The sequence below is a fragment of the Equus quagga genome, chromosome 1 (genome assembly GCF_021613505.1).
Source record: "Equus quagga isolate Etosha38 chromosome 1, UCLA_HA_Equagga_1.0, whole genome shotgun sequence".
NCBI classification, from domain to species: domain Eukaryota; kingdom Metazoa; phylum Chordata; class Mammalia; order Perissodactyla; family Equidae; genus Equus; species Equus quagga.
In genome coordinates, this window is record NC_060267.1 from 146,023,935 (window position 1) to 146,049,401 (window position 25,467).

The 25,467-nt window shown below is 36.8% G+C and overlaps 1 protein-coding gene across 2 annotated transcripts in view; it reads right to left on the reverse strand.

Annotated features, from left to right (window-relative positions):
- Positions 1–25,467, reverse strand: part of OXSR1 (oxidative stress responsive kinase 1) — a 90,225-nt gene that overhangs the window by 54,377 nt on the left and 10,381 nt on the right. For both annotated transcript variants that reach the window (XM_046669384.1, XM_046669375.1), the window contains exons 2-4: positions 17,744–17,856; positions 11,121–11,229; positions 672–813 (exon numbers count right to left, since the gene is read on the reverse strand). In XM_046669384.1, the coding sequence (XP_046525340.1) occupies positions 672–813; positions 11,121–11,229; positions 17,744–17,856 (364 nt within the window). The remainder of the gene's footprint in view (positions 1–671; positions 814–11,120; positions 11,230–17,743; positions 17,857–25,467) is intronic.

Consider the following 25,467-nt stretch of genomic DNA (forward strand, 5'->3'; position numbering starts at 1 on the left):
GTATGTGTGGGAGGCAGACTGGTCCTGAGCTAACATCTGTTGCCAATCTTTCTCTTTTGGCTTGAGGAAGACTGTTGCTGAGCTAACGTCTGTGCCAGTCTTCCTCTATTTTATGTGCTGCCACAGCATGGCTTGATGAATGGCACTAGGTCCACACCTGAGATCCAAACCTGCTGCCAAAGCGGAGCATGCGAACTTAACCACTACACCACCAGGCCAGCTCCTACATAACTTTTTAAAGGTTATTTTATTTTTTTAAGAAGCTTTAATAAAAGAAGCTATTTTACAAAGAGCTTTCAATAACTTGAGAAAATACTCAAAAGAAACAAAAAAAAGCAATAGACAAAAGTATATATACAGTTTTGTTTCAAATATTTTTAAGCACATAAAAGAAACTGGAAAGGAATATTCCAAAATGTTTTCAGTGATTGCCTTCTGGTAGGAAATTGGGAATTTCTCCTGTTTTTGTATTTTCCAATTTGATTAAAGTATTTGTTGCTCTTTAAATACTTACTAGCTGTGTAATTAAAACCCTAACCATAATGTACTGAAACTAGTAATACGAAGAACCATAATCAGAGATTATGATAAATTCTGCAAAAGAATGGGGAATGACCTCAATGAAATGATACAGCACTTATCCGAAAGAGAAGAGTTTGTCTTTTACGTACCTGTGAATCTGTCCATTTTTATGTAAGTATTCCAATCCTTCCAGCACTTCTCTGAGTATTGTTGCAATGGTAGGTTCATCTAGGACTCCACTTTTGTGTTCTCCCTTTGCCACAATGTGCTTAATAATATCCAGAACAGAACCTGAAAACAGAAGACATAATTTTCCATAAATTTTTAGCTCACTCAATATAATTCAGAGCCATTTTGAAATCAAAACACATGCAAATCTTTTCATTAACTTAATTGTCTAGGAAAGAAAGGAAAAATAGCAAATATAAGGAAATACCAAAGTTTAAAATCAATAATTTATTCTTAACTTCAATCTAAAACAGAAAGCAGCCTGCTAATACCCAAATAGAAGTGTAACACCAGCAATCTCCCTTAGACTCCTAAAGAGAATTTGGCAAAGGTCATCGAGGATTTAACCACCTCTGAAGAATCCCTAGGTAAACCATGTCCATCAACAACACTTTAGTATATAAGATATCACAAACAAATTTAGGCTTCCAACACCAGATTAGAGTATGCAATACTGTATGAATAAAGACATAAAAATACAATTGAAATGCAGGTCAAATTACAGAAGAAATACTTGGAAAATAAAGATCACATGTGTATGCAAACTAACTTTAGGGTTAATATTATGTTTCAGGTTAATAAATAATAGAAATAAAATAGGTAAGGCAAAGAAAAATATGAAAAGAATAAAAATACAGTTCTCTTTAATAGCAGCACAGATGTATTATCAATCCCATTCTTCCAAGGATGGGAAATAAAGCTCCTACTAAAAATTAGGAAGAGGGAGGGAAAAGACACCTCTATAGTAATTAAAATCACAGAATGCTGACTACCGTAACTGATGAAAATAATAAAAAAAAGTTTGCTAAAGATTCATAAGATTTCTGGGAGTACAATGGTCCACAGAGATCACAGAACCAAAATAAAGCAATCTCCAATATTAGAAATTGTGCCAAGAAGTCTGCAACATAACACAAACTGCACTAAAAAGACTGGATGTCCATTTCCTGGCACAAGACTTCAATGATTAAAACTAAAATTAAAACAAACACACACTTCTGTCAAAAACTTGTCCAAGTGGGTGCTTTTTATTTCACACATGTAAAAAGAAAACATGTACTTCCAAATAGATGGAAAGAAGTGGTCTAGATGGAATCCTCAAAAACATGGGAGGATTGAACACACATTTACTTTAGCTCCCACTTGAAATCCACCAACTTGATAAACTTCATAAACCCAGAATAAAGAAGAAAACAAGAAAGATAACAGAAGAGAGATGGCCATAATTTTTTGGAAGAATGAAAAAGCAGAAAAAGAAAAAGTAACTGACTAAGGAGTTCAACGCCCTTTAAATGCCTGTAGGGGAGGTATACCTATCAGGAAAAAGTGGATCCCTACCTAGAGTTCCAGAAAGGCTCAGAACACTTATACCAAGGACCACATAAGGGGAAGAGAGGGGGACTGAAGGAAAGGGATGAAAACAGGAAAACCGGTTGAGAAGTTCAGATAAGGGAGAATAGGATTCCCAGATCCCTCCTCCCCTCTCTGGCCACTACCACTCCCTACCTCCAGCAGGAGACAGGCAGTTTACTCTCTGTAGAGTAAACAAAGAACCAGGGAGACTCCAGATTCTAGGTAACTTTTCCTAATACCTTATAACACTTTCCCTTCTTTATTGCTGGGATTCACAAGACTATGATCTACAAAGGGGAAGTCCTAAGGGAGAAGTTTGGTTCTGCTTAGTTTAATCAATCACACATTAATTCCCAAAGCAAAGTGACTATACCAACAAGCCATATATTTGATTATTCTGAGAAATCTACGCCACATAACAACTGGTTAGTAAGAAGACATTTGTATAAACACCAACTGAGTTACATGTTTGTAATGTAAAGAATATCTAAAATAAGGAATGCAATGGGAGAAATTCCTACCAGGAATTAAAAATTAACATGATTTATTCATTCAACAATTAAGCCATATATGCAAGATCTAGAACTGGGTGCCACAGAATATGTCAAGCTATATACATGGCACGATTGCTGACTTTCAGGGAATCTCCAGTCTAGTGGATCAAACAAATGGAGCAACAAAGACCCTAGTGCACGGAAAAGGTTATTAGATCTGTATTTTTAAAAGAGTTTAAAGCAAGAACTCCTATTCAAAATCTTAGAAGATTTTTATTGATTTCACATCAACCAACAATCAACGGGGAAATTAAAGCAATGCACATCCCAAGGCTACGTCCAGAACAGACATTCTTCACAAGGATCCACATGAAGCCCCACCTTTCCTGGAACGACAACCTCTTTTCAGGTTCAGTCTCCCAACAACATAATTTGTATAACTGGAGGGATGATCACGCCACTAAGACCTTCATCCTTAACTGACAAATACTGGTCGTGGAAGGTCCCCCTTCTTTTCCATATGACTTCCTCAGCATCTTGGAGCATCTAACACGATGGTAGTGCTCACAAGCCTCCCTCTTCAAATATCAAAATTACACAGAATTCTTCATATCAACTAAGAGAAAGGTGAAGGTAAAATATGCTAAGCAAAAGAAAACTGGAGATTATCACTGGATGATTCAAATTAATACCTAAAGAAAAGTAGAAGAATGAAGGCAGGCTGCAGCAGTATATACAGCAGTATTCCTCAGCACAACCTGGAAGAAATATTCTACAGAGGTAATCCATTCTCAAACTTTAATACATGAAGGAATTACTTGGCAAACTAGTTAAAAACGTAGATTCCCAGACTTTACAGACTGTCATTTAAGAGATCTGAGGCAGGCCAAGAAGTTGCATTTTTAACAACCCAGGCTACTTGAATGCTTTTCCATTGAAATCCAAGCATTTCTCAGAGTAAAAGCAAGTAAATTAAATAATGGAAAACAAAAGGGATTTGGTACAAATTTTGTAACAAAGCAGAAAGTTAAAATGTAGATCATCCATTCCACAAACCATCTCACATCTGCCTTCATAGCCTACAGCACAGAACATTTAAAAAGCAATGCAAGGGGCCGACCCGGTGGCATAGTGGTTAAGTTTGTGCACTCTGCTTCTGCGGCCTGGGGTTCACGGGTTCAGATCCTGGGTGCAGACCTACACACCACTCACCAAGCCAAAACAGAGGAAGACTGACATAGATGTTAGCTCAGGGATAATCTTCTTCAAGCAAAAAGAGGAGGATTGGCGGGGCTGGCCCCGTGGCCGAGTGGTTAAGTTCGTGCGCTCCGCTGCAGGTGGCCCAGTGTTTCGACGGTTCGAATCCTGGGCGCGGACATGGCACTGCTCGTCAGACCACGCTGAGGCAGCGTCCCACATGCCACAACTAGAGGAACCCACAACGAAGAATACACAACTATGTACCGGGGGGCTTTGGGGAGAAAAAGGAAAAAATAAAATCTTAAAAAAAAAAAAAAAAAAGAGGAGGATTGGCAACAGATGTTAGCTCAAGGACAATCTTCCCCACCAAAAAAAAAAAAAAAAAAAAAAAAGCAATGCAAAACTTTAGCTGTCCAAGAAAATTATTATTAAATATTAAAATAATATTCAAAAAGTGATGAAACATAAGCTAGTTTAAGATGCTTGTTAAATCTGATAATTATAATCCAATCAAATTAGTTACTCAACACATTCCTCATTTTACTTTTTTTTTTTTCTGTTTTTTACATTTTGTTCTGTTTTATTTATTTGTATCTCTTTTATCACCAGACTTTTGGGTTATTCTTGCTGTTTTTTTTTAATTAAGATTATGATACATTACAGCCTTGTGAGATTTCAGTTGTACATTATTGTTAGTCATGTTGTGGGTATACCACTTCCCCCTTTGTGCCCTCCCCCCACCCCACCTTTTCCCTGGTAACCACCGATCAGTTCTCCTTGTCAGTATGTTAACTTCCACCTATGAGTGGAGTCATATAGAGTTCATCTTTTTCTGTCTGGCTTATTTCGCTTAACATAATACCCTCGAGGTCCATCCATGTTGCTGCGAATGGACCAATTTTGTCCTTTTTTATGGCTGAGTAGTATTCCATTGTGTATATATACCATATCTTCTTTATCCAATCATCAGTTTCTGGGCATTTAGGTCCTCAGTTTACTTTTACAAACACACATTCTGAGTCCAAAATTAACTCACTCATTTTAGTTACTAGTATTTCTACCAAGAAGTTTTAGCTACTCTTTAGCCACTGGGTGTTGTTTCTGTCATCTAAGCCACAGAAGTTTCAAAGGGGCCAAAATTTGCTTGGTCTGAGTATTCCATTTCAGGGCAACAGACATAGCCTCCCCTGTAGCTTGAACATCCAAAGCCGGTCACTATTAATACCAAGTATTTTCCCTGACTCCTGCTTAGGATCAGGGAAGTCCCCATGTTTTTTCTCTTAGAAGATGACAAAGTTGAGAGCATCCCTAAACAACAAAACAATTCACTAAGACAGAAAATTTAATTTAGATTTCTGCATTTCTACAATTCATTCCTTTAAGTTCCACAGGTCTTTCTCTTTTCCTTTCAGAAGCTTTCTTAATTACTTCAATTTCTAAAAATCTTATATTGCATTATGGTGCTAACAAATTATAGAAAAAGCTATTTAGATCAAAAGTGCTTCTAATTTCTAAATATTGACTTCCTATATTAATAAATACCAACATTCAACATCAGAGTTTTAATCAGCAAAAATAAGAATATTACAGTTATAAGGAACTACTATGAAGTAATTATAATATTGACAAACAAACTTATTTTAACCTTGATGTCCAGCTGCTTGATGGGTTTAAGAATGACAGGGACAATTAATTTTACAATTTAATTAGCTTATTAAACTCTACATCAGTACAATGTTGCTAAATCAAAAATATGCTTTTAAACTACACATCTATGAACAGTTAATCTTCAACAAAGGAGCCAAGAACATACAATGCAGAAGGGAAAGTCTCTTCAATAAACAGTGTTGGGAAAACTGGACAGCCACATGCAAAAGAATGAAAGTAGACCACTATCTTGCACCATACACAAAAATTAACTCAAAATGGATTAAAGATTTGAATGTAAGACCCGAAACCATAAAACTGCTAGAATAAAATATAGGCAGCACACTCTCTGACATTGGTCTTAGCAACACCTTTTTGAATACCACATCTACTCGGCCAAGGGAAACAAAAGAAAAAGTTAACAAATGGGATTACATCAGACTAAAAAGCTTCTGCAAAGCAAAGAAAACGATGAACAAAATGAAAAGACAATCCACCAACTGGGAAAAAATATTTGCAGATCATTTATCAGACAAGGAGTTGATCTCCAAAATACATAAAGAACTCATACAACTTAACAACAACAGAAAAACAACCTGATCAAAAATAGGCAGAGGATATGAACATTTTTCCAAAGAAGATATACAGATGGCCAACAGACACATGAAACCATGTTCAACAACACTAATTATTAGGGCAATGCAAATCAAAACTATAATGATATATCACCTTACACCTGTCAGAATGGCTATAATTAGCAAGACAAAAAACTACAAATGTTTGAGAGGATATGGAGAAAAGGTAATGCTCATACACTGCTGGTGGGAATGCAAACTGGAGCAGCCACTATGGAAAACAGTATGGAGATTTCTTAAAAAATTAAAAATAGAACTACCATACAAGCCAGCTATCCCACTACTGAGTATTTATCCAAAGAATTTGAAATCAATGATCCAAAGAGATTTATGCATCCCTATGCTCACTGTAGCATTATTCACAATAGCCAAGATGTGGAAGCAGCCCAAGTGCCCTTCTACAGATGAATGGACAAAGCAGATGTGGTGTATATGTATATATACACACACACATATATATAGAATGGAATACTACTCAGCCATAAAGAAAGACAAAATCATCCCATTTGCAACAACATGGATTGACCCTGAGGGTATGATGTTAAGCGAAATAAGCCAGACAGAGAAAAACAAATACTGCATGATTTCACTCATATGTGGAAGATAACAAATACATGGATAAAGAGAACAGATCAGCAGTTACCAGAGGGGAAGGGGGCTGGGGGTCAGCAAAAGGGATAACGAGGTACATATGTATCGTGATGGATAAAAATTAGATTACTAGGGGTGGGCACGATGAAGTGTATTCAGAAACTGATAAGCAATAATGTCTACCTGTAGTTATACAATGTTATAAACCATCATGTTCTCAATAAAATTACTTGGAAAAAAAAACATATATATACATGCTTTTGCTGGGGCCAGCCCAGTGGCCTAGTGGTTAAGTTCACCCATCCACTTTGGCGGCTCAAAGTTTGCCAGTTCGGATGACAGGCACAGACCTATGGACCGCTTATCAAGCCATGCTGTGGCAGGCGTCCCATATATAAAATAGAGGAATATGGGCATGGATGTTAGCTCAGGGCCAATCGTCCTCAGCAAAAAGAGGAGGGTTGGTGGCAGATGTTAGCTCAGGGCTAATCTTCCTTTCAAAAAAAAGGCTTTTGTTTTAAATATTTTGGCTAAAAATGTTGATGTGAAAGAAGGCAGCCTATACATATTTCTGTTAACTGCGGTTACTTATATTTTTTAATTATTCAACAGCAGACCCTGATTACAATGGTCCTCTCCTCTCTCTCTCTCTCTGTTTCAGCTGTGATCCCCCATCAGTTCCCAAGACACACAACACTTCCCTCCTGCCTCCAGACCCTTCTCTGCACGGCATCCCCTCCACCTGGATCACTTCTCCCATCCACATCCCACTTCACCTGGGTAATTATTATCTATTCTTTAGGTCTCAGCTGAACATCACCTCCTGAGGGAAGTCTTTGTTAACTCCACCATATCCATTCTCCCTCAATGAGGTTAGGTTCTCCTGGTACTTGTCCCCATGGCACCTGATACTTCTTCATGGCACTCGACACACAATTATTCAAGTGTAACTTTTCCTTATTAGCTATAAGAACAAGAAACCAACAGTTTGATTTGCCAATGTATTGGTGATCAATAAGTATTTGATGAATGGCATTTTAACTGAGCTATCTTGACAGAGTTTCCTCCTATTTTAAAAAAATTCAAAGTTGTACTTAGTTCTACTTTTTGTTTCCTAAATATTGCTTAATGTATCTCTTCAGTTTAAATGCATATTCACTTTACAAGTATAAAAGCAAAATTTCATTTTCCTTAAATACGATGCAAAATTTTAAATATTTTACAAGGTTTAGATGTAAGATTATGTTGACTCATAAAAATGTAAGTAATTATGGAGGCTGGCCCTGTGGTATAGTGGTTAATTAAGTTTGTGTGCTCCGCTTCAGCGGCCTGGGGTTCACAGGTTCAGATCTCAGGTATGGACCTACACACTGCTCACCAAGCCACGATGTGGTGGCATCCCACATACAAAATAGAGGAAGACTGGCACAGATGTTAGCTCAGTGTGAATCCTCCTCAAGCAAAAAGAGGAGAATGGCAACAGATGTTAGCTCAGAGCCAATCTTCCTCACCAAAAAAAAAATATAAGTAATTATGAAAAGAATTACTGCCTGGAACATGTCTGGAAATTATTCTCCAGGAAATCTGCTTAATGCTAGGCTGGAAAAATTGGGCACTGCCTCAGGAAACTTAAGACCAGGAAGGACACAATAGCACATTTAAAAGACATCCCAGCCAGCTACATGTTCTGCCCCTTCTGTGATCACGACATATACCCACTGAGTTCTTTAAAAAAAAAAAAGTCATTCTACTTAGGAGTAGCAGAAAGGATGGGCTGGCATTCAGGTATGGATGAGAAAATTAAGCAGAGGATTTATTCCTAGTCATCAGAGGACTTTTTAGCAAAGCATTAAAAACTTTGTAGTACACATTTTTCTAAATTACAAATAAAGAAAATTATGCTATAAGTGATCAATAATGAAAGATACAGTATTACCTAATATTCCCATATCTGTCCATATTGAAGGAACCATGCTTGACCACCATCTTGAAAGGTAGTTGGTGTTAGCAAGGCTTCCAACCATCATATGAACAGGGCCTTTAACAAAGCAATCCAGTTTCTCCAGTGTGTCACTAATGGGATTGAAACAAAAAGGTGATTCTGGCTACACTGAAAGGCATCAAATAACAAGGGATTATTATTATTAATGACTAAAATTTCTTGTCCCCCTCCTACATGTGAGCACAGTGGTGGATGCTCTACTTATACTACCTCGTAGACGACTCCTCAATACCCTGAAATACAGAAAGCTATCTCTATTTAACAGACAAGTCAACAGGTTCAAGGAGCTGAAATAGTTTGTCCAATAAAATACAACTGCTAAGTAAAAAAGCTGGAATTTAATTCTAAGGCCTATGCTCTTTCCTTTACAGCCTCTCTGGGGAAGTAAGGTGTTCAATGAGGTAGGGTACTAAAATTGCAAAAGAACATGGATTCTCTTTTCTGTAACCCTACATTCTAAAATGAAAATTACGCTCCTATACAAAATACACACACAAACAAAAACCAAGCAGCATTGTGATGGGAAAGTCAGGTGGCTCCATCACTCATTAGTCGTCTCAATCTTGCCACATGATTCAAATCCACGCCTTGGCAAAATGTCTAATTTACTACACGGCATGGGTCTTCAGGTAACCATAACAAAATGTTCAATCTACACATGCCAAGGGTCCACCATTTGCAATCAGCAATACTTACATTTTATTCTAACGACTAAAGCAGAAATAATTGTACACATATTGCAGGATAAAGCACATAATTAATTATGCTAATATTGAGGACCGAGATTTTCTGTGAAGAGAAAAGAGATTCAAGTATAATTTTAAAGTTTTAAAGGTCTGTAATGTTAAATATGAATTGAGAGTATTAGTGTCAAATCATGATTTATTTTTAATATGCTATATTTCCAAGATCTTTCAACTAGAAGCAGTGACAAAGTAGTAGCAATGAGCAGCCCAAGCATTCAAGTTATGCTTTCTAAATACCATTCCCCATAAAAAAGAATATTGGCTGATTCTGGGTCTGAGAGAAGCAATATAAATGTGAACCTAGGAAATCTTGAACAGAAAAACAAGGACATTATCAATGATTGATGGATTCACGTGAAAAGGACACAAGAGTAAGCTTGAAGGGACTCCCACTAACAAAATGTTGGACAACCTGAGCATCCGAAGAATAGAGTATAATTGACTGAAATATATAGAATATACAAAAATCCTTGAGACTACATAATGATACTAAAAAAAATGAAAGCCTTAACCAATGGGTAAAAGAAAAAAAAACAAAAACCCTCTGATTTTCTACCACTGGAGGTGATTATTAAACTAATTCTTTACTCTGAAAATTGGTCCTTAAAAAGAAGAATCAATTATTTATCCTGCCTTTTCCATAAGAATTACAGTACAGATTAATCAAAGAGCCCCAGTTAATAAGGTAAAGTTCCTTTACACAGAAGAATGCCAGTTTGTAAATGTAAAAGAAAGGATGCAATAAGAAAAATCACCATTCTGTAACCCCTGGATAAAATAATTGATTCAAACAAAGATTGCTAATGGATGCTAAAATCATTAGACAAAAGACTTACAGAAACCAAATACTCACAGTGCCAAAGTATTATCTTACAGATTACCTGCTAGCTGCCAAGGGAAAAAAAGTTACCTTTTCCATGAAGCGGCCTGGCCATCATAATCTTAAGCAATCAAACTTAAATTACCATTAAAGATACAACCAGATAGCAAACACTTCCTGATATGTGATACAATATGAAGTACACAGCATCACCTACAAAATATTCTGTTTAAAAATACTTTAATCGCACTTTTCAGTCTAATTTTCAATTTGCAAGAAATAGAGGAATATAAATCAAGTTAAACATCACCAGGATGAAATAACCAGACAAATCCAGAAGAATGTGGGACATTCTACAAGACAGTTATTATCAGACCCTTCAGACCAGACCCTCCAAGAAGTTTAGGTCACGGAAGAGAGGAAGTGGGAGGGAACCATCCTAGATTGAGAGAGTTAAGAGGCACGACGACCAAATGCAATGTGTGAAACCTGTCTCAGTTCTTTTTTTTTTTAGGAAGATTAGCTGCTGCCAACCCTCCTCTTTTTGCTGAGGAAGACTAGCCCTGAGCTAACATCCGTGCCCATCTTCCTCTCCTTTGTATGTGGGATGCCTACCACAGCATGGCGTGCCAATCGGTGCCATGTCCATACCCAGGATCCGAACCGGCGAACCCCGGGCCACCGAAGTGGAACATGTGAACTTAACCACTGCGCCACCGGGCTGGCCCCATCTCAGTTCTTACACCAGCATCAGTAGGAAATACTATATTCTTAGTACCTCCTTAAATGCAGATGTCCATGAAAACCAAACCAGGATAGAAAAGAACATTTTTATTAACTTTCCAGCCTATGGAAGTTAACATTTCATTGTACTCTACTCACCTCCACTTAGCAGCTTCATGACTAGCCACAGCTCATCTTTTACCACAAAAGATGTGTAGTAAGACACAATATTAGGATGATGGCACTGACTCATGGCTTGAATTTCTTTCTACAAAGAAGACAAAACATAATAATTCATTATATGTAAGCCTAAAACAACACTACAAATTAGTGAATCCAGATTTGGAAATCCCAAGGCTATATCACAACCCTTCTGGGATCTCCATGGCTCTGATCTCTTCAAGAATGGTTAAACCAAAAAACCACTTAGTTTCCTTCAGTCCATTCTGACTCTGCTCCTTTCACTCATTACACTAGGAATCTTTGAAACCAGAAACATGCACTATTTATCACACTCTGGCACAGCACCACACAGGCCTCCAGTGTGACACACATTTTTACTTCAAGGTGCCCTTGAAGAACCATCTTGGGAAATCTGGTTTTAGAGCCACAGAGAATAATTACTAATAAACAGAGGGTGGTTTTTGGTTGGTTTGGGTTTTTTTCAAAATATTGTTTCATCTCATTTTTGTGAAATGATTAACAATTTTCACGCTAAAGAGAAATATACTGAAAACAGGGCAAGCTCACATACTAAATCCAAAGTAGAAACCTGAGCCAAAAGTCTAAGCTTACACTATCTTAGTTAACGACTTTAAATTAGATATGGTGTGATAAAACACCTTATAAAGGCTTGTGTGATCAGGGCCCTGCTTACCTCTCTAGTCTCATTCCTATTTCCTGTTGACCCTACGTGCAACATACCCCAGTCCTCTGATCCAGCCACAGTCACTTCAAGTGAGCCACGCTGCTTCTAACCATGAACATTTAACACTATTGTTCCCTTTGCCTCAAATACACTTTGCTCATTTTTGCCTAGCTAAAAATGCCAATCCTTCCTTTAGATCTCAGCCGAAATATCATTTCCTCCCAGCTCCCCAGTTTGAGTTAGGTGTCCCTTCTCTTGGCTTCCAAGTTCCCTGTATATCTCCTTACATCATGGCACATATGTACTGGATGGTACATCAGATAGTTATTTGTCTGTCCCTCCCTGCTAGACTGAGAGCTCTGTGAAGGCAAGTACTTAAAAGTGGATTCCTAAATATTGTGGAATTTACCATACTATACTGTAATTGCCTATTTATTTTTCTGCAGCCCTCACAAAACTGTAAGCTCAATGAGAGCCAAGACACTGTAGTCCTGGCACTTATCGTTGTGCCTGGCACAGAGTACACCTTCAATAAATATTTGCTGAATGAATGAAATCCTATAGCGCTTTATACAGCTTCTACTTCTTCATGTACTTGCCCTATGCCCTTGGTATCTGTTCAGTGAGATCAATTGTGTAAAAGTTGCCCACAATCCCTGATTCAAAGTAGTGCTCGATAAACCCTAGTTTTTCTTTTCTCATCTTCTGTTACTTGAATGTAAATTCCTTTACAGCAAGAACCTTGTCATATGCATTTTCGCAACCCCTTGAAAGTCACTAGCACGGTCTTCTGTACTAAAAGCAAGGTAAATATGAAGGAAAAGGAAGAAGGAACTAAAGTAAGCACCTGCCTATTGACATAGTTATACAGGATTCGAAGAGATAAGATATGTACATATGAGAGAGTATATACAGGGCAGCATATATGTGCCAAATGAGTAATAAAGATATTAAATGTTACGAGAATCCATGGGAAAGAACAGTTAAGGTAGGCAGGAAGTCTTCACAGAGGAGGTGGGAACGAGGTTTAGTTCTGCAGGATGGGAAGATATAACAGCAGCACAAGGTGCAAGGAATATATAATTACAAAAAAATGATGAAATATGCAGGACAGATTTCAGGACACAATGACTAAACCTGTCTAGGGTAAGTAGTTGATGGTTTCATCAGATATTTACCAAGCACATACTATGTGCCAGGTGCAGTGGTAGGTGCCTCATGAAACTTGTAGTCTGGTGAAGAAGTTAGACAAATACTAACTTACAACACAAATTAATAAACAGTTTGATAGAGGAAGTATTAGATACTATATGATTCATCAGAGAGGCAAATTATCAAGGAGTAATAATCAGGGAAGGTTTCCCATAAGAAGTTTTACTACTGAACTGACACTGAAATAGGAAAGATAAGGAGGTTTCTATGAGTTTCGATTGTTTAATTATGCGGGATCATATCCTAAAGGACCTCGTAACTGTGTTCAAGAATTTAGGCTTCATCCTAACAGCAACGGAAAGGCATCAAAGGTTTAACTATATTTATTTTTTCACAAAAATCACTCTGGCTGTAATGTAGAAAATAAATAAGAGAAGGCAAGACTAGAGACAAAGACTCAGTTTAAGGCCATTGGCATGATCTGGGTGAGAGACGATAGTGGCCTGAAAAACGATAAATAGCTAATTGCTCGGCTGTAATCACTGCACTGTGGTCACATTACTGTTAGGAGGTGCTGGGTGAACAGCTTATGGGAAGCTTCTACACTGCTCTTGTAACCCTTTGGTAAGTTTACAACTATCTCAAAATAGGAAGTTTAAAAAAATAAGTGGCAATATGAATGAAAAGAAAGAGAGGAGTAAAGAGATAATATTAAAGAGGTATAAACAAGAGAACTTGGTGACTAGTCAGATGGGGGATGTGAGAGAGACAGAAATCACATGGGAGAGTAACAATTAATGCAAAGAGTTGGGATCAAATTGTCTAAGGTCTTAAATGTTAAGCTAAGGGTTTTGAGCTTCATCCCGAAAAAAGGGTACTACAAAGGGTTTTCTAACAGGAGACTATCAGAGAACCTTAAAATTCAAAGGTTAAAAGGGCCTTAAATATTCCTTTCCTTCTCTTCTATTCCTTTAAAGGGGGACAAGGAACCTTCCTTCATCTTAACTGACATTGAAGTTATTCTTTTCCTTTTCCTTTCAAAAAGAAAAGTAATTATATAAGTGCTTTGTAAGAGTGGTATATTCATTCTGACTCAAATTTCTCAGAAGCTTCCTTAACACTTAATAAGTGGATTCCACCCCTACTAATGAAAGTGTTTTCTTTAAAGTCATCTATTATCTGCTAACACCAGATCTTTTGTTTGGACTTTTTAGTTCTCCACATGAAGCTATCTGAAGCAATTTTTTTTTTTTAAAGATTTTATTTTTTCCTTTTTCTCCCCAAAGCCCCCCGGTACATAGTTGTGTATTCTTCGTTGTGGGTTCTTCTAGTTGTGGCATGTGGGACGCTGCCTCAGCATGGTCTGACGAGCAGTGCCATGTCCGCGCCCAGGATTCGAACCAACGAAACACTGGGCTGCCTGCAGCAGAGCGCGCGAACTTAACCACTCGGCCACGGGGCCAGCCCCTATCTGAAGCAATTTTTAGTGATGACTTTTCACTGCTTCATGAAACTCATTCATCTTAACTTCTATCACTTACTCCCTAGTTTTCTAATTATCCCAACGTAGGCAGTTTTCCGCCACTTCACACAATTCAGTCAGTCTCCAAGTAACGCTAATTAATTAATTCATTCATTCATATAGAGTGAACAAGTCTTTGCCCTCATGGATTGCTCATTCTAGTACTAACAATTTTTCTATCTATAAAATGTCTAGGGAATCTCTATCTTCCTTTCCATTGTCACTGTCACTGCCTGAATTTAGAGTCTCAATAACTCTTGTGTAGTCCAGTGTTCCTCAAGCAACGGGATGCAACTCACATGGGTCATGAAACAAATTTAGTGAATCGTGTTAAAAACAAACAAAAAGAAATAGAACAGAAAATTAGAATGCATTCTACATAATTAAGAACTGTTTTATGAAAATATCGTTTCGGTTATATTAATATTCATGAATATACATGTCACTCCTTCCTGATTCTTAAACCCCTGCCCAGCAGGGTCTCCATCTCTGCCTGTTCAAAGTCTCCCAAGCCCTGGTGGTCCAGGACACAAACATCTCCACAAGGCCTCCACCTTTGTAACTGGGAATTCTCTCCCTCCTCTTACTTCCACAGTACTTTACACCCTTCCTAGGCATTTGTCACACTCTGCTTTGTACAGCAGGCAAGAGCCTTAACTCTAAAACTCTTAATGCTCCCCTCTCAGATATTTGTCCAATGAACCTGGTCGTAGCATCTACTAAAGAGAAAAATCGCAAAATACTGCACTGTGTGCCTTCTTTGAGAAAAGCCTGTGAGTAAAATCTTCGGAGAAAATACATGGAATAAGATTTCACAGCTGATTTTCCCATCACACTTAGCAAAGGTTGTCAGATAAAAAAAATATTTTGACAAGAGAAAGGAACAATATACTGCCTCCTCACTAATAACTGTCACACAAGATAGACACCTGTAATCAGTTTACATCAGCACTCTCTGGAGATCCAGAGCACCTTTTCTGCATTATAATAAAGATAGTTTTGAAACAAAATTTTAAAATCACAACGTCAAATGTTTAGTATGTCGATCTAACAGATTTTTTTAAGGCAAACTGAAGGGCTTCATCTCTCTCAGAAATAGAGCCCTTGGCACTCAGATCTCAGGTCCTGACACCACGAACACCACAAATAAATCAGGCATTTTTTATATTCCTGATGTTTCTTCAGGGTTTAGTGGGATCTTAGCTGCTTGCCTCCCAAAAAACCAATTATCTTAAACTTGCTTTACTAAAAGTCACTCCCCTACCTTTATTTACTTACCAAATATATAAATACTATATTTGCAAAGTAAAGCTTATTGGAATATGTGAGCAAAACTTACGGGAAATCTAACCAATTTTTTTCCTTTTACTAGGCTATATCAAATTTGCATTCCTCTAAGTAAGGCCCTAGAGTAATAACACAAATGTTACTTTCAAGTATATCAAAAGATATGCGAATAGATGTTCTTTCTATTTTTTAACTAAGATGATAATCATTTTGTTATTATATGAAGTAGACAATAATAGACTTGAGTCAGAAAGACCTGATTTTCAATCCAGGCTATCACTTACCATGACTTATTGCCCTTATCTATAAAATGGAGCTACTGCCTATCTCAAAGAGAGAGTTATGAGGTTAAAGCACACTTAAGTGCCTGGTGCTGAAAAGATGTTTGCTATTATTATCATGTTATTTAAAACTTTGAGCCTCAGTTTCTTCAGTCATGAAGTAATAAATAATAAGACTTTCATTCATATTTACACTATCCTTATGGATTATGTAAAATAACTGGCAAATGATAGGAATTTATATTGAACTTCTCAAATTCCAGTCAATACATAGGTTAAAAATATTGTTTTTCTTTAACAGAACAAGTTTACAGTTTAGACGTCTTTTATGATGACTTCAGTTCAAATGTCCAAATGGTGCTCTAAGGTACTGCTGGAATCTGTAAGTCCAAGATCATCAAAAAAGATTTCAATCAGCATCTCCTTCCAAGTGTGTGTTCGCTCACCAAAGACGGCTCAAGATCACTCGAGGAACCCACTTCTTCAGCCTCTGCTCATGCATTACCAACTCCTGAAGAAATACATTTGTTTCATCTGCTTGAAAGTTCAATATATAATTCTATTATCTCTTTTCCTTTTATTCCAATTATTTCCTAAATCAGTACAGACTACACTAGAAATTAAATCCAATCTAGGACAATGGAAAAAAACTTCTGGACCGTCAGATCATCCCAGTCTTAATTCCTGCCCTTTCTATCACTACCTGTACATCATTTTAGAGAAATTACTTAATAAAATAACAATATTAGTTCATATTTGTATGGCAGTTTTCAAGTATTGTATCATTTGATCTTCAAGAAAAACCTCATGAGTACACAAAACAGATATTATTTCCTTTAAGCCAAAGAAATTGAGGATTTAAAAAGTTAAATAATTGAAAAACTGTCTCATTTCCCTTGCTGAGCAGTTAGTACATAGTTAAAACTACTCTGGGTGTCATGGTGCATAAAAGAAGTAGAAAACAGTCCCTGTGTGGCTAGCTTTTAAGGCTACAGAACATCTCTTACAGCTATTGATCCCTGGGACTCCCTTTCTTCTCCCTTTTCCTAGCCTTTGCTAGGATATGCCAATGCTCCCTGGGGGTCATTCTCTCTCCTATCTTGCATAAATGGTCAGAATGCAGATTGGTACCATGTTCCTAGGAGGCCAAAAGCCTTTTAAAGGATATTCTATTTGACTCAGGAATCATAATTGAATGATACTATTTTAAAGAAAGAGAGAAGTAAGCAAGCATTGTTTATAACAATAAAAAAGAGGAAACAAAGTAATTGTCCAATACCAGAGAATAGGTTAAATAAAGTGTGGTCTACCTATTTAATGAATACTCCATACATATTGAAAATTATATTAATTCATATTTATAGATACAGAAAGACTTCTATGATAAATTTTTCAATGAAAAGAACAAGTTTATGATTACATTATCATAAAAATACAAAGATGTTTAAATGCGCAGTCTGAAAGATTATATAGCAAGTGTTAAATCTCAGCATGACAGGACAACTAATTTTTTTCTCCCTACTTATCTTGATTTTTATAAACTTTACTACTTAATGAAAAAAATCACAAACCATTTTTCCAAAAAGAAATAAAAAACTTCAACTTATTTCCCACTCTAATATGAATACACAAGAGTATATCACTCCATATAAGAAATATGAGATGTGCATACCAGGAGTTCATCCATGCTAGTTTGACATTTCTCAAGGTTTATCCGTTTGATTGCCACTTTCTCCTTTTTAGGGGCACAATACGCTGCTTGGACCACAGCCGTTGCTCCACTCCCTAAAGATAAATACATAAATGAGCAAACAAATAAGACACATAAAAACATGACATTTCTAATTCCCACACAATTTAAACAAGAGAAGAATAATTCTTATCTTGTTCTTAAACTCAACATGAGATGCAGAGAAACACTCTAAAAAGTAGGGTGTCAATAAAAGCAAAAGCCTCAACCAGTTCATAGAATCACCAATAAATACTAGTGCAAAAAAAAACCTGTTAGGGTTCCAGTTCTAAATTATGGCTCACGTTTCCCTGCTCCTCTCTTCTAAAAACAACTCAATATCCTAGAAATAATTCAATAATCATAAAATGACTCTGAAAGGTAGTAAGAAGAGGGTGGACTGGCTAGGAGGCTCAGGATGTGAGGGAAAGCACCACTGTTGAGTTCACTGGGTTTCCTTTTATCTCCCATATGTCCATGAGTGGGCACCAGAACAGCCTGAAACCCAGAACCACAAATAGGGATAGACAGACAGATAAACAAACAAATGAGAAAATCCTGCTTTCTGGCTAAAGGACTGTCAAAGGGGAAGCTCTGCAGAGACCTAGAGGGGAGACAGATTCCCCAGTCTCTACCCAGGACAGTGTGGGACCCAATCCACTACAGTGTCAGTATCAACATCAGCAGGGTCTCCACCCCACACCCAGACAGCAGTAGGCCAGATTCACCACAGGGGCAACTATGTCCCTGTCCCACACCTGGGGCAATGTCCAGCCAATCTGTCCTTGGGAATAGCAGAGCTGGGAACCCACACCTATCAGTAAGCCCAGGTAACACCTGTAGAGATCAAACAGGAGTGCCCGCTGCACCAAAAGAATAAAACAGAAGAGAATAACACTGCAAGAACTCTGAAAACTAAATTATCACAGGAATTACACAGCTCACAAAAGTAGGCTAGGACCTACACACTAAACCCAAATAGACTAACTACCTACTAAAACAGAAGATTTAAATAGGATCAAGAGTCTCGTAGCATTAATATTCTGAAGGTCCAGGATATAATTTTTTAAAACATCACACATCATACCAAGAACCAGGAAAAACAAACTTGAATGAGAAAAGACAACCATACTGATGCCAAGACAAAAATGAATCACATATTGGAATTATCTGACAAGAATTTTAAAGCAGCCATCATAAAAATTCTTCAACAAACAATTAAGAATTGTCTTAAAACAAATAAAAAAACAGAAAATCTCAGAAAGAAACAGAAGTTGTAAAAAAAATTGCCAAGGGGCCAGTCCCATGGCCTAGCGGTTAAGTTCGGCGCACTCCACTTCAGCGGCCCAGGTTCAGACCTACACCACTCATCAGCAACCATGCTGTGGTGGCGAACCACATACAAAATAGAGGAAAAGAGACTGGCACAGATGTTAGCTCAGGGCGAATCTTCCTCAAGCAAAAAGAGGAAGACGGGCAACAGATGTTAGCTCAGGGCCAACCTTCCTCAGGGAGGAAAAAAAAAAGCACCAAATGGAAATTATACAACTGAAACATACACTTTCCAAAGTAAAAAATTTGCTGGATAAGCCCAGCAGTAGAGTAGAGATGACAAAGGATAAATCTGGTGAACTTGAGGACAAGATCAGTAGTTTACTCAATCTAAAACAAAAGAGAGAAAATAGACTAACAAAAAGAACACAGTCTCAGGGAGCAGTGGGATGATAATAAAAGATCTAAAATCCCTGTGGTAAGTAGAATAATGGCCCCCAAAAGATGTTCACGTCCTCATCCTTGAAACCTGTGAATGTGACCTTATATGGCAAAAAAGATTTTGCACATGTTATCACATTAAATTAAGGATGGAAAGATTATCCTGCATTATCTGGTTGGGTCCAATGTAATTACAAGGGTCTTTATAAAGGGAAGGCAGGAGGGTCAGACTCAGAGGAAATGAAACAAAGCAGAGGTAAGAGTGATGGAGCCATGAGCCAAGGAACAAGTACAGATGCATGCAACAACATGGATGAACCTTGAAAACAAGCTATGTGAAATAAACCAATCACAAAAGACCACATATTGTATGATTCCAGTTATATGGAATATCCGGAACAGGCAAATCTAGAGACAGAAAACAGACTAGAAGTTGCCAGTGCCTGGGAGAAGAGGAGAATGGGAAGTTACTGCTTAATGGGTATAGGATTTCTTTCTGGGGTGATGAAAATGCTCCAGAGTAAGATAGTTGTGATGGTTGCAAAACACTGTGAATACACTAAAAAACACCCACTGAATTGTACACTTTTAAAATGGTGAATTTTATTTTATGTGACTTTTATCTCAATTTTTTTTAAAAAGATAAGGGAACACTACAAACAACTTTAGCTCATAATTCAACAATTTAGAAAAAATGGATCAATTCTTTGAAAACAACTAATTATCAAAACTCAGCCAAGAAAAAGTAGATACCATGAATAATCCTATAACTATTAAAGAAACCAAATTTGTAATTGAAAAGTTCTCGAAAAAATCCCTAGGCACAGATGGTTTCACTGCAGAATTTTACCAAATATTGAAAGAAAAATTAACAGCCATTCTACACAATGTTTTCCAGAAATGGAAGAAGCAGGAACACTTCCCAATTAATTTTATGACGCCAGTATTACCAATACCAAAACCAGACAAAGACATCACTAGAAGACTACAGACCAGTATCTCTCAGGAACTTAGCTGCAAAATCCCTAACAAAGTATTAGCAAATTAAATCCAGCAATAGATAATACACCACAACCATGTAGTATGTATTCTAGGTACGCAAGGCTGGTATAACACTAAAAAAAAAGAAAAATAAAAAAAAAAAATCAATGTAACATACTGTATCAACAGATTAAAGAAAAATAATTACATGATCACATCAATTGACATAGGAAAGCGTTTATTAAAAATCTAACACCATTCATGATAAAAGCTCTCAGAAAAGTAGGAATAGAGAAGAATTTCTTCAACTTCACAAAGAACATACAAAAAAACTTATAGCTAACATCAAACTTAATAGTGAAAGACTGAATACTTTCCCTTTAAGACTGGGAAAAAGGCAAGGATGTCCCTTCTCATCACTCTTATTCAACATAGTAATGCAAGTTCCAGCCACCACAATGAAGTAAGAAAAAGAAATAAAAGGCATCCAGATTGGAAAAGAAGAAATAAAACTGTCCCTATTTGTAGACGAGATGTTTGTCTATAAAGGAAATCCCAAGGAATCTACAAGAAAAGCTCTTGGAACTAACAGGAGAGTTCAGCAAGGTTGCAAGATACAAGATCACCACACATAAATCAACTGTATTTCTATGTACTAAGAACAAACAAGTGGAAACCAAAATTTGAAAACATGTACCATTTACAATTGTACCCCCAAAATGAAATATTTAGGTATAAATCCAATAAAATATGAACAGGATCTGTATACTGAAAATTACAAAAATTGATGAAGGAAAGCAAAGAAGATCTAAATAATTGGAGAGACTTACCATGTTCACGGATTAGAGAACTAAACATAGTGAAGCTGTCAACACTCCCCAAATTGACTATATTCAGGTTTAATGCAATTTATATCAAAATTCCAGCAAAGTATTTTGTATACATAGACAAGCTCATTCTGAAGTTTATTTAAGGCTATTCTAGGAATAGCCAACACAACAGTGAAGAAGACAAAGTTGAAGGACTCACACTATCCAATTTCAAGACGTCTTATATAGTTAGAGTAATTAAGACAGTGTGGTATTGACAGAGGGATAGATAAACACACATACAACTGAACAGAGAACCCAGAAACAGATTCACACAAATGTGCCCCACTGATTTTTGACAAAGGTGCGAAAACAATTCAATGGAGAATAACCTATCAGAATGGCTAAAAAAAATTCTCTTTTTCAGTGATAACACCAAATGTTAGTGAGGATGTGGTGAAACTGGATCACTCGTACATTGCTGGTGGGAATTTTAAACGTAGTACAGCCACTCTGGAAAATTGTTCGGTCATTTCTTTTAAAACTAAAAATGGATTTGTATAACTCAGCAATTGTATGCTTGGGTATTTATCCCAGAGAAATAAAAACATATGTTCACACAGAAACCTGTGTATATGAATGTTCATAGCAGCTTTATTCATAATAGCCAAAAACTGTGGACTACCCAAATATCCTTCAACAGGTGAATGGTTAAACTATGGTAAATCCATACAAAGGAATATTACTCAGTAACAAAAATGAACAAACTGATAGGCACAATTACTTGGATGAACCTCAAGGGCATTATGCTGAGTGAAAAAAAAGCCAATCCCCAAAAATTACATATTTTATGACTCCATTTACGTAACACTCTTGAAGTAACAAAAATAATAGAGATGGAGAACAGATTAGAGATTGCTGGGAGGTTGTTAGGGATGTGGTGCGAGGGGTTGGGTTCAGCTATAAAGAGGTAGCCTGAGGGAACTTTGTGGTAGGATACAGTTCTGTATCTTCAGTTTAGTGATAGCTACACAAAGATACACATGTAATAAAATTGCATAGAACTATACACACATGCACACAAATGAGTGTGTATATAACTAATACATAACACAGTACATGTATATAAAACTATCAAAATCTGAGTATGTGCTGTGCAGTGTTAGGGGAAAAAAAGGCCTGGGCCTCAATCCATCCCTTACCATTAATAAAATAATCTTCAAACACCATTTTCACAATGTCACTACTCAGATCACTAAACCGCAGCACATACTTGATACTGTACTACTTGATAACTGAACACGTTAACTTATTTTCCTTACCCAAGACATTATTTATTTTATCCCCATCTCCATGCCTCAATGCAAGCCATTCACCCTGCTTTCTACCACCCCCTCCTTTCAAAGCCTAACTCAAAACTCACCAAACTTCAGGAAGCTCCAAGGAAAACATACTTAGATTCAAACTTAAGCTCCACTACTATTAGCAGAGTAAGTCTTCATTTCCTGATTATGTGCCTGGACATGGCAATGCTCAATAAATGCTGCTATTGTTCACTTATTTACCCATTATCTTATTTTTGGACGTTTAAACTGTTAAAAGACATTGCTATGTTTCCTCAGGTATGTGGCATAGGGTAGGTTTATATGCTTCTAAAGTAACTTGAATCTTTACCAAAACATACGAGGACAAATCATCCCCACCAACTCCGCATCTCTACCCATTCCATTAAAATTGTAGTTTTTGTCAACATTTTAATCATTGGTATGACCATAGACTTAAATGTTCCCCTGTACAAATACTCAGCCTTGGAAAGAGATGAATTGTAAACACTAAAAGAGGAAAAATGTGCTATCATTAAATTCTTTCCTCCCTTTGTCTCTATTCTCTCAACCTCTTTCCAAATAAAAAGCAATAGCACCAAAACGTTGGCAAAAGAGGGCACAGGGGATGAAAAAGTGCTACATGAATTGCAGAGTAATTATATTAAGAAAAAGCAACTTTGAGCAGACTGCTTCATGTAAAATGCAACATGCTTTCAATATTCTGGGAGAAAGACTACCTAAACACTGGCACAGCACTTACTTTGGAGAATGAGATATTTACTTTAATAAGACCCTGTATCAGACTGAATAAGAGCTAACTAGATCATCTAAAAGAAGTATACGGCACTTTAACATCTAGGGCTTTAAAACTTAAATTTCTAAGAGGAAAAAGGCAAAGAGCAAAACACTATAAAAGGATACATATGTGTTAAAGTTTTCTGAAATGATACACAGAAACTATTAAGAGTGGTTAATATAATGGAAAAGAAGCATCTATCATCAGAAGAAGACAAAAGAAAAATACACAGTATTCTGTCTTTAGATGTCAATGCAGAAAAGCAAGATTAGGTAGGAAGTCCATTTTCCCTAATTTACAAGTCATATTATTATTTATATTACCAGAAGAAATCACTTCTATTTCTATTATCTTAAAATGAAATATCCAAATCTTCTAGAAGATTTCTGGATTTCTAGCAAAGAAAAAAGTTATTTCAGTAGCCAAAGAAGCTGCAAATTCTGCAATCATTTTCAAATTACAAGTAAACTTATATGAACATCAGAACATGGCAAAGAATAAAGGCTATCTTAAACATGAATTGAGAGTTGCCTTTGTTTATATGGTCTAACAGTAGTGAAATACCTAAAAAAGTTAGGTTCAGGCATCACAATTTACTCTTTTGAATTATCATTTATTGCTCCTATATTCACTCAAATATTTACTTTAAGAATCAAGATTAACATACAACGTATAGTGTGTAACACTTTCGAACAGAAAGTTAGCAATTTTAAAAATCTTTCCACAAAACCACAGCAAGTTACCACTTCACACCCACTTGGATGGCTATAATCAAAAAGAGAGGCAATAACAAGTGTTGGTAAGGATGTGGAGAAATTGGAACCCTCCTACATTGCTGGTGGGATTATAAAATGATGCCGTCACTTTAGAAAAGAGTGTGGCAGTTCCTCAAAATGTTAAACATAGATTTACCATATGACCCAGTATTTCCACTCCTAGGTATATACCCAAGAGAAGAGAAAACATGTACATGTAAATACCTGCACACAGATGTTCACCACAGTATTACTCATTAGAGCCAAAAAGTAGAAACAACTCAAATGTCTACCAACTAATGAACAGATTAAGAAAATGTGGGATATCCATACAATGGAATATTACTCAGCAATAAAAAGCAATGAAGTACTGATACATGCTACAACATGGATGAGCCTTGAAAACATGCTAAGTAAATATGCCAGACACACCAGGCCATATATAGTATGGCCATTTCTATCAAATATCCAGAATAGGCAAATCTATAGAAGCAGAAAGTAGATTAGTGGTTGCCAGGAACTACAGGAAGGGAGGAATGGGGAGTGCTGCTAATGGATATGGAGTTTCTTTGTGGAGTTACGAAAATGTTCTAGAATTAGATAGTGGTGACAGTGGCACAACTCTGTGAACATACTGAATTGCACACTTTAAAAGGGCAAATTTTACGGTAAGTGAATTATATCTCAATAAAGCTGTTATTAAAAAAATCTCTTCAGAGGGCTGGCCTGGTGGTGCAGCAGTTAAGTTTGTGCACTCTGCTTTGGCAGCCTGGGGTTCAGAAGTTTGGATTCCGGGTGCAGACCTAGGCACTGCTTATCAAGCCATGCTGTGGCGGGCATCCCACATATAAAGCAGAGGAAGATGGGCACAGATGTTAGCTCAAGGCCAATCTTCCTCAGCAAAAAGAGGATTGGCGGTGGATGCTAGCTCAGGGGTAATTTTCCCAAAACAAAAAGAAAACTCTCCTAGTATGTCACCAAGTTTCTAATAATAATGTGCTACAAACATACAAAATTGAAAACAATTTACATATATAACTATATAATTCAACAGATGTATTTGTTACATTTAAGTCTATTTGAAATTCCTGATTAATCTCACACATACACAGCCACAGTCAACACTGACATGGCTTAACCCAAATCACAATTATAACAAACTAAGTAAAAACTCTGCACAAAACTCATATAATGCAAAATTCAAAATAAAATCTGATATTCAAGAACAAGTTCACCATTCAACATCATCTAATACTAGTATACTTGAACTATTTTGACAATAATTTAG